The sequence below is a fragment of the Amblyomma maculatum genome, chromosome 11 (genome assembly GCF_055883805.1).
Source record: "Amblyomma maculatum isolate TAMU_Amacu chromosome 11, ASM5588380v1, whole genome shotgun sequence".
In the NCBI taxonomy this organism is placed as follows: domain Eukaryota; kingdom Metazoa; phylum Arthropoda; class Arachnida; order Ixodida; family Ixodidae; genus Amblyomma; species Amblyomma maculatum.
Window position 1 is genome coordinate 39,300,585 of NC_139354.1, and position 13,849 is coordinate 39,314,433.

At 46.4% G+C, this 13,849-nt stretch overlaps 2 protein-coding genes across 2 annotated transcripts; both read left to right on the forward strand.

The window, feature by feature from the left end:
- Positions 1-292: 292 nt before the first annotated feature.
- On the forward strand, positions 293-6,702 carry LOC146173569 (uncharacterized). The gene is made up of 6 exons (XM_084585226.1): positions 293-472; positions 1,697-2,097; positions 2,882-3,013; positions 5,095-5,317; positions 5,644-5,814; positions 6,451-6,702. The coding sequence occupies exons 1-6, from the start codon at positions 320-322 to the stop codon at positions 6,700-6,702; spliced, it is 1,332 nt and encodes a 443-aa protein (XP_084441352.1). The 5' UTR covers positions 293-319.
- Positions 6,703-8,967: 2,265 nt separating this feature from the next.
- LOC146173570 (uncharacterized) lies at positions 8,968-9,557 on the forward strand. Its single transcript, XM_084584865.1, has 2 exons — positions 8,968-9,166; positions 9,274-9,557. The coding sequence occupies exons 1-2, from the start codon at positions 8,977-8,979 to the stop codon at positions 9,555-9,557; spliced, it is 474 nt and encodes a 157-aa protein (XP_084440991.1). The 5' UTR covers positions 8,968-8,976.
- Positions 9,558-13,849: the final 4,292 nt, after the last annotated feature.

Consider the following 13,849-nt stretch of genomic DNA (forward strand, 5'->3'; position numbering starts at 1 on the left):
CGACTGACGACTCCGGACATCCCATCTTTGCTCCTATCCCCAACACCCTAGCCAGAAATTGTTCACGAAAAATCTGCATCCGCCCATTCTGTAATAAAAATATCAAATACTGCGTTGTGCGGATAGCGCCTCCTCCTCTCAATAGGTGTTCATAAATACGATAGTCGTTGTCATTGTCAGATCAAATGTGAGCAAAGCATTAATTGCGAACGCGCAGGCATCCGGGATGTCGTCCATGGGCACCGGCGCGCCGCAGCCCGGTGACCGCATGGCCACGCGCCAGAACAAGCAGTTGATCATCAAGATCGGCATCGTCACCATGGTGCTGCTCTTCATCATCGACTGCATCCTGGTCTACATGTTGCTGACGCGCGGGCCCCGGACCATCACCAAGACGGTCACCAAGGCCAGCGCCCGCCGACTCGTGCCAAACCTCCACCAGGGCGACGACGAGGACTCGTACCTGCTTCTGGTGATGGCAGTGATAGTTCTAATGATGATGATTATGTTAATTCCGATGGTGAAGTAACAGCAGCGCAGTCGGAGAGAAAATAAGCAAGTCATATAACAAATTGGCCTTCTATCGCGGTTTGATAAAGAATAACGCGATTAGCGCGCTTGGGTCCAATGCGAATTAGGGCGTTAGCATTTCGACTTTCACTTCGGTCTGAGGTCGTGCGTACTCACTGGCATACAGTTGCTATCTGCCATTTTATGTGAGACACCACAAGACATAAAATTCCACTTCAGTCCGGTCGTATGAAAGCGCCTTCAAGGCCTATGCGTCGCAATTCCGACTCGAGGTTCCCGAGTCCCGGTGGGCTCGACTCTCGTCTCAAACGTGCTTCCCAAGCTAGCAGCTCCTTCCCATTCGGCCTTGACCCGTGGTATTGTGACTTCACACCAACCGCCGACACAGACATTAACGCGTTCGCTAGAACATCGCTCCTGCACCAGCCTGGAGGCTGACGTCAGACAGTAGCTATAAATGGCTTAGTCGATGATCTTATTCGCACCATAAGTGATAGTCTAGCTGCAATGAGGTGCAAGAAATGGGCACGGCAATGCTACTGTGGCGAACAGGAAACCGGTGTTTCCTTTCAGCAATGCAAGTGCCAAGGAAACACAAATTGGACGCCACAGGTAACTGACGTTTCCTGTCAGCAAAACATGGTACTGGGCTAGTTGCTTATTCTTTTTGGCAATACAGTAGATGCCAAGGAAATGCAAATTGGACATATGGTGGCAGGGCGCCAGGTGGCCAGGTTACATCAGGAAGCATTGCGACAATACAGTGCCTGTAACTGGCGCTGTTGAGTGGTAACTGGAAATCTCGTACCTAGCTATCTCATACAGTTGCGGCTACTGATCTGAATATGACAATGCGCCCCATTCACGTAACACGCCCAGATAAAAATGGTGTAATTGCAGCTTATTAAATATGATGTGCATTGAAGTCACCCAGTGTGGCATCCTGTGGTATTATATGAAGTCAAAGTACGGATAGGAGCATGGATGAACGCTAGAACATTCCATTTTTCAGGACTATGCTCACGGTGACACAGCTGAACATTGGGGAATGTCGCTCATGCAGCTGTATATACATGCATATATCCGTGTACTAAAGGTAGCTGACGCTGTCTTCAGTTTCGTTTGGTTGTCGAGTGCCTGCTCAATTGGGGTTCATGCCTCGCAGGAAGAGATCTTACCCATCAACCTGGGCCTCGCGGACAAGCGTCTTCCGCAGCACTTGTGCAACACATCGGGCTGCATCTGGCTTAAGGGCTACCTCCGCCATGGAGGTGGCGCCTCAAACCACAGCCATGGCCAAAGCCAGCGAGCAAGCCCAGCGACTCCCTGCAGCGACTTCTACGAGCATGTCTGCGGCGTCCGACAGCGCTCGATGTACGAGGACGCTGTAGCCCGCCTAATGACGGCTGTGATGCCCCGTCTTTTGAGAAATCCCAGTGGCACCACCGAGCAAACAAAAGACGTCCAGGAAATTCTGGGCAACGAGGAACCAGAGGTGGACGATGACGGAGTCTTGAGGCGATGCTTGAAGGGTGCGGCCGTACTCACCAAAGACGACATCACGCGGTATGTGGCGGGAAAGTGGCCCTGATAGGCAAGCCCTGATGATAATCACGCAAACGTGCAGTACAGTAACTATGTCATTCGTTGGCATCATTACTGGATTGCTACTTGTGTATGATATCGAGAGCTGAGGTGATTTGCCTTGGCTCCTGCGCCTGTGGTCATTACTCAAAGTTGCGTATTGAGATGTCTGGACAATCATGGTCTGGACTCTAGCACATGGTGATCTTACCTTTCGTGCAAGGTCTTTTCAGACTGTGTTTCACGCTGAAGAAAAGAGTGCTGAGGATACGTTGTGCTTCAAACATGCCAGGAAGCTCTAACAAATTACGCCGCCAGACCAGGTGCCATTAAACCAATTCCATGGATGAATGCAGCTGAAATGAACAAGCAGGCACTGTATCCAAGGTAATATAATCAATAGAACAATGAAAAATATTACAGGAAAAAAATTGACAGGGGATTACAATAATCGGTAATATGAAATTTGAGCTCAGCTCTTATTTTGCCATACACCGGTGGTACAACCCAAGGAGGTTATAATAGTTCTATTATAACCTCCTTGGTACACCCTCTCTTTTCCTGCCCTTCCGTCGACTCTGATTGGCGGTCGCTGCTTCCTTCTCATCGCCGGTAGTGCATTCCCTCTGCACTTTGTCTTCTCCACACCCAGGCTTCACTCTCCAACGCCGGACACTTAAGCGATAATGAACGTATTGAATGCTGACGCCTGATAACCTGTTGTTAATGATAACTGCTTCTACTCGATGAAACCATATCCTCCCAGGGCCTGCCGGGACGACCATGCTGAAGAAACGTGTCCAATGTGGATGCCGGACGCACCCCTTCGCACTTCCGAGGACTACTTCAGGGACAACCCCGATGCCAGCATCAAAGACTACAGAGCCTTTGTAGAGAGGTAACGTTCTCAGAACTCTGTCACCAGAGACGCTACGGCCACCTTCATTTCCGGCTATCACCAGGTCATCAGGACTTGTCTCGACGATCAGAGCTAGGTGCAAAAGGGTTATCAGAAAAAGGCGGTCGCTCTGGTGCTACAAGCCAGCATTTAGCATCACCATTTACTTTTTACCAATACAGCCCACGGGGCAACACCGTAGAGGAATTGACTATACATTGTACATATATAACAAGCGAATAAGGTATTGGGGAGATATCAGCAAGATAACAAAACATGCAATTGAATTTAAAACTGGTTATTACAATATTATTCTCCAGAGCACACTGTCGAGATTTGGCTAGGACTCGTTAGCTATCCGTCTTCCGACGCGCTTCACTCCAGTTCTGACAATTGCGCTACCCGCGATAACCGCACTTACAAAAAAAAAGGAAAATGGTTTACATAGGCTTCGCCTTTCAGAATATGAGGCGGTAGCGTTAACGGGTTAAATGTCTTCGACCGCGTACATACGCCTCCACTCAGTAAATTATTCCTACTCGCTTAGTCACTAATACTTCCATATGTACCTTTATCCCACACGCGCTCATTGGCATACAAGCTAGGATGTGAAAAGCTAGGGCGGCATAGATCTATAGGAGTAGCGTGTCTGAAATGGGATCAAAGACCCCGGTGGGTTCGATTCACCTCCAAAACAAAGTTGACACTTCCTGTGAACGCTGTCATGTCCGTGTTCCATTGACGTCATGCAAGTGCCCTGCCACGTCAGCTGCCAACTTCCACCTGCTAGGGGCGTGCCTGTGATTGTTCGCTACGCCACATTTTCTGGACGACGGCGTTTTAAAGCTATCGCGGTAACATAGCTAGTTTTCGTAATCAGCCGGAAGACATCATGGGCGTTGCAGTACAGTCCTGCCTTGTCATGCTATTCCACTGAGTACCGCAGCCGTTATGACCGCCTACGGGCCCACATACCATGAATCTCGCGTCTCACGGTGAATGTTTTAGCTGCATTCCCCAGAGCTGACAAGAAAATAATTTCCGGCATAGCAGCAGGCGGCCTTAGGATAGGATAGAAAAAACGTTAATTTCTCTAGAAAGGTCTTGTGCTAGTAGCAGACGAGAAAGAAGAGGTCCATCTTCCTTCTTCTCACAGGGTCGGTGCCCCTATTCCAGGGCTCCACTGAGCTTCGCTGCTCGCTGGGCGTGCTGGATCAGGCCTAGTTGGCAACCCAGATCGCCGCTGGAGAGCCGGCTCTCCCACTGTTCCGCACTTGGGTCTTTACGAAAGCTATAGTTATTACTACATTCCCACGTGATGTGGTACAACGAAGGTTTGCTACCACACCACGGACAGGTGTCCCGATATTGCGACTGGTAAATCTTGCTGAAATCTAAAGTTTGACGAAATCTCATCTGGTAAGGTAAATTCATGAAGGGTTAAGGGGCCAGTTTTCTTTTCATTGGAAAAGAAAAGAACTGGTCATCACGTCAATATCTGGAATCCCTGTTGATTCAAACGACGAATCATACACTTAATCGCAACGCCGGTAATCTTCCGCCCAACTACGCGAGATGCCTGGGACGATTAGGCATCTCGCGTTTTGTTCGTGTTTTGAACATTCCATCCAGTGAACAAGGCTTCCGAGTGGAAGCCGGAACGTCTTCTTTTTTTGACAATTACCTTTTTGGTCGGCGCCCCTTAACCCTTCGTAAATCTTGCTAAGGATATGCAGGTTTGGGAATGTTCCTGTCTGCAGTCTTCGCCAGTACACTGCATCTTGATTTAGATCAAGATGAGACATGCGGCCATGCCTAATACGGGGCTCGGATTTATCTACAGCACTTATTTTCCTTCAGCTTTCTCCGAGTATTCCGCAGCAGCAACTATTAGCAGTTGTAGCACCATGGCATGATTCCCCCGGTCCCACAAAGACCCTGAAAGGGTTATATGGCAATAGAACTTGTATGGGGTATTTATACCTGTAATAACAGACCTTAATTTGAAGTCGTATAAGGCTATCTCCTATATTTCTTCGCGAAAGACATACCGCTAGCTTGAAACAGGGGTCTTCCGACAGCTTGGCGCCCCGCCTGGACCGAAAAAGCCATGCACGCCGACACAAGACGGACTCGTCCCTGCCGTTCTCCAAGCACTGGATCGCCCACGTCTGCCGCTGGGTGGCGCTTTCTGCCCGCTGCCACCTGAAGCGCATTCGTCCGCAGACGAGAAGTCCTCACCAGGTGGCGGTGTACGAGCAGGCCTGGCAGATGGTCTACTTCGCGCCCTTTATGGGGAGGAAGGTAAATCTGCGAATATCTCGGTATCAATTGTTTGATCAGAAAAAAATCGTCTGCATAACAAATATCTGTATATTGATACACCTAGAAGCAAACGGAATATTTGGGACAACTTTCATCACCTGGTCGAACGTACAGAGCTTATATGTCATGTGCAGAATTTCGACATAGAGTAAGCTCTGAATAATCCGAATGGAAGCGGGACATATAGAGCTACACTACAGACATGAAATAATCTGAATGGAAATGGGACAAATGAGCTACATTGCATACATGAAACGCACTTAGAAATTTGACTCTTGCACTGTAACCCGAGCATCTGCACGCAGGCCCGCCCGCTAGTACAGCACACCTATCGGACGCCAACTCAGGCGTGCCTGCGTATCGCCGAGGACCTATCCCACCGCAGGACTGCTCAGGCCGCCCGAGCGGTGCTCTCGGAAGCTATGGAGGGAGGCCAGGATGACACGTTAGCCCATTTCGTCTGGGAAGCGGGACAGGCAAGTCCCACTTCGTTCAAAACGAAATACCGCTCTAAAAAGGAAAGGTCGAGGGGCAAAACACAAACAAGCGCTTGTACGCGACTTGCTTCTCGTATGTCCTTCAGTGCGTTGTGGCTTCTTTTTTAAGAATGAACAACTAACATGCCCAGATTTCACCTCTTTTAAACGACATTGCTTGTTTTGTTTAGAAGTAGGAACGTCCCATTTGCAATAGCGCGTGCTCCGCATACAAGATTTCAAATAAAAACTTCTATCTGATTGCATTCATCCAGAGGGGCAACCCTTACTACTTTCCGGACGTCTGGTGCAGCGGTGCTGTGCAGGTGGGCCTGAAAGTAGACAACGGTCTTTTTTGCCAGACTCCGTGCCCGACAAAGGCTCTATTTCAATGTCATAATCGTACGTTATTCAAGGGATTTAACGCCCTGATACCACAAATGTGCGATAAGGAAAGCCCTAGTGCAGGCTTCGGACTGCTTTCGACTGACTTGGTACTTGAACGACCGCCGACATCACACAGAAGACGTGCGCTTTCACATTTCGCCTCCATCGAAATACGGGCGAGATTAAAACCCGCGATTTCGGGTCCAGTGGCCGAATGACAAACCACCAATCTACTTTAACTCCGTACAGGTCATGCGCACGCTCGTTCCCAAGTGGTTGGTCCCCCAAGCTTACAACGCTACCGACGGCGACGAGGACGACTCTGTGGAGAGGCTGGACGACAGCGAGGCCGCTTCGCAGCTACTCGGCGCAATTGAAGCACACCTCGTGGACCCTGGTACGGCGCAAGACGTCAGCGTCTACTCCTGGAAGGCAAGGACACCCATTCTCCAGAAAACCCAGGGTCGGGGTAGAGGCCGAAAATTCACGGGTGTCATCTAAGCAGCTGGTATCTACCATGTGGCATGGCTGGGCACTAATAGGTCGGTTAGTTGTGTGCATCACGAGTTCCCCTGACATGTCCGAGATGGCAGGAGCTGTCAACTCGGACTTTGCCCATTGAACTGGGTGAGATGAAAATGAATCCCATGGAAAACTTGGCCAGGACTAGCAGGCACTTTCGTATGGTTTGGTTAAAATGGAGATATCTTTTCCGGCGATGTGTGAAACCAGACACAAATTAACGCACTAATGATTAAACGAGGGCTCGTACGCGAACGAGGTTCCCGAAGTGGAGCCGGCAGGCGGGAGCCATTCACCTTGTCGCGTCATACGTATAAGCCTCCAGTTTACTTTAGTACATTTTTAATTCCCGAGGCAGGCTGCGAAAATGAATAATCTGGTAACGAACAGCTTTATCCAGGTTACGTATATTGCACGCCTGGCATGAAACTAGGTCAAGCTCACCGTGGCTGGTAACGCGCGTAAGCAACGTGGTTTGTACAGAGAACATGGACGGCATGCTACTCCGTACTCGAGCACAGCGATAACTTTTCCTATGTAAATAATTCTAATTGGCTGGAGAAAATGACGTCACCACACTGGAAGTGGAAACTCGGTTCTATATAACCTTGCGATCTGCATTAGTCACCATCTTAGACACATTCACGGCAACCACCAGCTAAATGGCGCAAAGAGATATATGTCTGGTTGTGTGCGGACAGACCTGTACGGTTCCGGAGACAGAGCCATGAAATCTCCAGTAAATTCCGCTATTAGATTATATTGCCATTAGTTTAAATCTGCAAAAGCATTATCCGCACTGTGAAATGAAGTGGCACGCTCACTGACCGTCGTTTTGGGCTGTAGCATGCGATATTTATATGGTTTTGTTCTTATATATTACGCTACTGAAACAAACCTTGCAGTCGAAAGACCGAAACTGTGAGCTACATAACCGGCTCACTGACTCGGGAGGCTGGTGAAATCAATAGCTCAGTGAAACCAGGCATATATCTTCTCATTTATTTCGGTTCTATGAAATGGTTGCACTTCATTTATGATATTAGGTTCGCGCTCATGGAACCTAGCCATGACGCGAATGGAGTGTCCAGTGTGAGTGGTGTTGTGTATTGCGCTCGCGACATATTTTCTGTATCGGCCGGTTTCCGAAAATCTAATTGAGCTTTTCAACAAGGCATGTTTTCGAACGAAAAGGCCTCGCTCCTCGAAATTTTCTCGATCGTTCTAGAAATGAAAAGGCAGATGACCGTTGGGACTCATTGCACATGCCAGTCGCGGACGTCGCACGCTGGATATCTCTTGGTTGATTGGTTGGTTTCAGAGCTCTCACCAAGCAGGGAGAGAGCGTAGGGAATCTGCAAAAAAACTTACACGCGGTGAGCGAGACGCAGGAGACTCCTCCATCCTTTTCATTCCCTCTATAAAAGCCGCCTGCGTCAACTGGATAAATTTGTGTGTTTGCGCAGAAGTAGGCACTTGGCTCTCTCTGTTTCCAACCGCTATACGTCTGCAAACGAGACCCTTTAGTTGGAAAATAGGTCTAGCAGTGAAGCTGACCAAGCAATCTGTGCAGAGGCTGCCCATGACACACTACTGGTACCCCCGTTTTCCTTATCGCGAAAAAAACGCCCGGCGAAACTCCGTCGCCATAGAGGGAGACTTCCTCCATGCTTGCCGCACATCCATAGAAAGCCAGCGGAGCGTCTGCTCCGGCGACGTCCCGACATTTTACATTCACCACCACACGAGAGCGCTGCTATCGCGCAGCGAAACTTGAGCTCACATTCCCTATTACTCTGCTTAACAGTAAACAGGATCAGTTTTGATGTTTGAGTACACCATACAAGCCAGAAGCATTGATATTTTTCAGCTTGAAACTTCAGTCTCTCGATCAGTTATTTAGATAACCAGAAAGGCCAGCGGGCCACTTTCTGACAGAAAAATTGTGTGGTGGTTACTGCACCTTTGAATTGCATCCGACTATAGTGACACTATTCGATGTAACGAAGCAATTCCAAATGTTATCGCTTGCCAAGATAACATAATTAGGTGTCTGTGAATGTTCTGTTTATCTACTCGCTAGCTGGTAACCTTCATAATGCATGTCTCATTTTGTAGTGAATGCAAGCAGTCTTATGAGGATAAGCAGCTCTGTTATACTCAGTTACATGTATTCAGAAGCTGTCATCTTCGTTGGATCTGCAGGCGCGATATGCGGAAGATCGCAAGGCCCTCCTGGTGCCCCTGGGCTTGATGGCACTCCTGCTTAACACCTCGGCCATCATCGAGCCCGTCCTGGTGCCCGGGCTAGGGAGGGAACTCTTGCGCGCTCTGATGCCGACCAGCCGAGGGCCCTATGCCTGGCGCCTGCGCAACCAGCGACGCTTCGAAGCAGTCGTTGACTGCGTTGCATCGGACCTCGATGTGGTCAGCGCTGAAAAAGGTACAGCTACGCAAGTCAGACAGCTTCCAATCAGCTTACTCAGCAGTTCCCCTGGCTTCGAAGTTTCTAAAAAAAACTAGTACACTTGGTCACCGCAGGAGCCCGAGAGCTCGCCACGGAGACTGCCTTGGAGATCGGTGTGCTCGAACCACTCATGGTGCTCTACAAGCGACGCCTGCTTGAAGAACTGGGCCGGGGCGTTCGCCTGCACCGCGACTACAGCAACGCTGAACTGTTCTTCGTGCTTTGGGCGCTGGCACACTGCGGCGGACGCAATGCCGAGCATCTGGTGAACGGGTCACTGAAGAACTCTCCGCTCTTCGCCAGAGCCTTCCAATGCTCAGTGAACGAGCCCATGTGGAGTGGCCACCGGTGCCCCTTTTGGCACTAGGGCTTCCTTTCATTTTTCTTTTTAACATCTGTACTCGGCCCTTTATACTATTTTCTTATTCTGGAAGTCCTTAACCCTCCCCCCCAACCCTGTATACAGATCTGTCCCTTATGTTCTATTTACTATTCTATACTAATTCTATTTACTGATTGTATTATTCTACTATGACCAGCTACTATTTTATTACTAATGTGTTTTACTGACTACTTTCTTCTACTGGTATTCTGTTTACCTTTTGTGTAGGATGCGGCTTGATGCCTTGAAAGTAGTCATTTCAAACCTTTTAAAAGAATAATGTCCTTCTTCGGGCAACAATACATGTTTGATGTTATTTTATTAACCTCATGTATTGCTTTCGTGAAACATCACACACGAGCGCATTAAACTGATTTTTCAGTTAAAGCAATAGTTTGTGCCTTAGCATCAGAAGGCACAAAATGCATGACCTTCGCAGTTGGCCCTTACGTAAACACAGATTTGCCAGGCACACAGTACCATCAAAGCATGATTTAGCTTCTTAACTGAGCTCTACAGAATTTCCTATGGTCCCTTCTACAGGCTTTATGGTACAGCAGAGAAGGTGCTCTGGTGCTCCAAAAAAGGTGCTCCAAAGTTGAATGAAAATGAAGCATCCCAAGTTAAGGTAAACAGCAACAGCCAAAAGTTGCAAGTTTCAATTCTACCACTCCTGTTGTGAGTTCTGGCAAGAGTTTTCTTGCAATGTCATTGGTTCTAACGAAGTGTCCATGCCACCATAAGACATTTTTTTATACAACAGGAGCTTGCAGGTGCCTTCGGGCATTTTATGACATTTTGGAAAAATTTAATCCAAGGATTCAGTTAGACGTAATTATAGCTAGGACAAAGTCAGGTAAAGCATGAATAGTCCAAGCTCTGGCCACTCCAGTGATTAGTGATGGTAGTCCAGCTTCATTGCCAATTTGTCTTCTATTAGAAGAAACCATCTTAAATTTATTGATAACGGATACTCTCAACTTCCACCTGCACCCGACACAGTGCTATGCCAATGGAAGTTTTAAATTGGTTCTCTGCAGAAACCAGTATATCCTCGTTTCCTATCCTCACATAATCATGAGATCACAACTGCACTTGCTTTGCACAACCCTAAAAAAGTACAGGCATAGTACAGTACAGGTATTTAGTTGCGGGATGAAGTGCCCTGTTCTTTTCATCAATAAAATTGCCTTCTGCCAAAACTAATGCAGCCTTGTTTTCCAAACATACAGTCTGATGTTCATACCAATATACAACTGAGCTAACTTTCTATGTGTTCCAGTGCACTTTGACCAACAATAATACCTCAGTCTGGACTCTACATTATCCTCCCAAATTACCGAATACGAAAATTTCAGCAAAACCAGAATCTTAATATATACTTTGCCATACTTGAACTCAATTTCAGATGGGCAATTCATTGCCCGAGGCTTAGAAATTAAGCATTTTGATTTTTTGACGCAGAACATACACAATGGAGAGGAGCGACTAAGCATTTTGCTGTAGCACCACGCCTGAAAAATAACAAAATACGCAACAGGGGATTTCAGTATTAAGTCCTGTGCCCTCAGCCATAGCCCATGTACCGTGCAAAAGCTTGAAATCCTGAGTTATTCAAGAGTACCACAAAACATGAAATTTTTTCCCAGAAGCCAGCCTATCAGCTAAAACACAAAAAACGTGTCTTCCTGCAAAGAACTAAAATGGGAGAACTCTTGATAATTATTAATGTTTATTGGTGCAAGGGCATCTGAAAAAAGGGAGAACTCTTCTAAATGAAGAAAAAGTACACCCAGTATGCAAGTTTAGAGGGTAAGGAGGAACTTTTCCTTCTACTCAGAAAATAATGATGAGGGTAAGATATGCAACCATGGGTAAACCATGTCGCACTTACCGAAGCTGCAATGTCATCCTAACATAAAGCTAAATAAATAGCAGGCAGTGTTTAGGCGGCAACGAACAAACTAGCAGTGGCTAGAGGTACTCTGTCCAACAAACTCGCACTCTGTCAAAGAACAGGCAGTTTATTGCCAGCACAGTAATGTATTTTCCGGTGTATAAGACGTGGTTTTCTTTTTTACACATTTTCGATAGCACGTCCTATACATGGTGCTTATGTGCATTTTTTTTTTTTCGTTTTGTACAATGTTCAAGGCGAACTTTTTCATGAAACGGCGACGAGTGAAAGGTTTTTCGCATATAAGTGTTGCCTCTTATTTTCTATCATTCATTCGCACGCGCATGTAACAAATTTTCTTTCAGGCACATAGCACGTGATGGTCGCATAAGCATATATAGTAGAGTCCTATTGCCCTAAGCCCTAACCTGAATAAATTATAAACCAATATTTTTGTTGAAAGCCTCTGAACATGAGGGGTATGTAATAGAAGACCTTGCACAGGGCGCTACGCCGTGAACTGTGAACAGAACATTCGGCGATCAGTCGTAGAGCTTGTGACAGCACACGCGCGAACATCGGAGTAAGTGTTGTCGTCGTCTTTCATGATCATCAGGCGTTGAACATTGTTGTCGTCGTCCTCTACCTTGAGCATCAGGCTCAGAAAATTTCAGAGCCGAATCCTTGTATTACAGGTGAGTCTTATAAACAGGAAAATATGGTAATAATGTGAGCTAACCACTACTCCCATGTCTACAATATTTACAACAGGTGCTTGCAATTATAGCAATCGTCTTGGAGGATTCAACTCGCTCACTGCTCAGGACACGAGAAAAACATGCAATATAAATGCATTAAAAACCTAGGCATGACAAAATTAATGCCAAAGACTGCCTGACAATCCTTGCACAGCCCTTGATAAATACACTGTAAAGCACAGCTGTCATATTCTTCAGTAACCATACACCCTGAACCATTTATAAATAATAAATCGTGTTAACCAGAAAACGTTTTGACCAAGAGGCCCAGCACCGACTATTGCTACAGCACAGTAGAACCACCTGATCAGACTCATCGGTGGCCTGCGTGCTGTCCATTTGATTTATGACTCCTTCAATTCGGGGCATCTATACGACCATTTGTAAAATGTAAACCTGGTCCATGTCATCACTAAATTTGTACATGCACGTGCACACTACGTCAAAGCTTCGTGAAGCTCTAAAGGGACACTTAAGACAGTTCTTTCACAACTGTCATGTTACCAAAATCCAATACTACAGCTTTTCACGACTTTGTTTCGCTTGCCTGGTAAAAAAAAAAGCATTTATTGAGGAGATATTCCAATTAGAAGTTGAAGGTACTTTTTTCCCACCGCTGTCATTCAAATTGTTTTACCCATCTACATAGATGGGCAAAATAATGCAAACCATGACATTGTGATTGATGGCGTACAGCGAGCACTGCCCTCTGTCCTTGTTTTCTTGCTTATAAGAGCTTTGTTATCAGTATAAGTGGTGTTCTTGTGATTAGGAGCTGGTAATTTATTGATACAAGCAAACTTCATTTTCCTCTTTAGTGTCCCTTTAATACCTTGCTACCAGACAGCATGTGGACTAAATATAAGAATATCCAGCACAACAAAAAAGCGAGGTTGGAAGATGAATTTCATGCACTGAATTTCCGTGAAGGAACCTTAAACTATTTATGAAAACATGTTTCTTTCCCTTTCCAATCTAGTATTTAAAGTTGAGACTAACCCAATCCTCGACAACGTAATCTTGCTACAACCAGCAAGTCTAACACTACTTTTCTGCAACTGTGTCTTCTTTTTCCTGTCACTTGACAGACACTGCGCTTGCTAAAACACTTTTCTCAAACATCCTAACATCATAAACAAGTGAATGGTCATGAATGGTCATGACTTCTAGACTGCTTAAAACAGTCCTCAACACCAAGGAAAATATAGGTGGCAGGCATACTCGGTAAAAGGACTGCTAGGTAAAAAACAGGCCCCCTGAGAGGAAATTCCATCATTAAGACTTTGAAATGTCCTGAAAGCCCTGTTACACAAGTCCAAAGCTTTCAAGATTCTCAATCACTATTAAACTAAAGTGTGTCATTGGTATGCAGCAAACTCAATCGCCACTGGGAAATTCCATCAACCCACATCACCTTGTGGTAGTATTGCTCCCGATAACTTTGTATGCATGCAAACAAGCAGCCACCAACATTTATTTAAAAGGTTGAAATGGTTAATTATTATGAAAATATTAATCACTCTTAAAGTTATTTTCAGTTTGGTATAGCAGATTAAATGTGCGAAGTCTCCCCGAAGGGTCTTTCAAGTTGCCCGGCCAGTTAACGACCGTGACCTCTTGTG

Bases quoted from the DNA above. Each gene is read 5' to 3' on its own strand.
- LOC146173569 (XM_084585226.1), top strand. From the start codon at position 320: ATGGTGCTGCTCTTCATCATCGACTGCATCCTGGTCTACATGTTGCTG. The intron at 5,318-5,643 runs GTAAATCTGCGA...ATCTGCACGCAG, and splicing joins CGCCCTTTATGGGGAGGAAG to GCCCGCCCGCTAGTACAGCA. The intron at 5,815-6,450 runs GCAAGTCCCACT...AACTCCGTACAG, and splicing joins TCGTCTGGGAAGCGGGACAG to GTCATGCGCACGCTCGTTCC.
- LOC146173570 (XM_084584865.1), top strand. From the start codon at position 8,977: ATGGCACTCCTGCTTAACACCTCGGCCATCATCGAGCCCGTCCTGGTG. The intron at 9,167-9,273 runs GTACAGCTACGC...CAGGAGCCCGAG, and splicing joins TGTGGTCAGCGCTGAAAAAG to AGCTCGCCACGGAGACTGCC.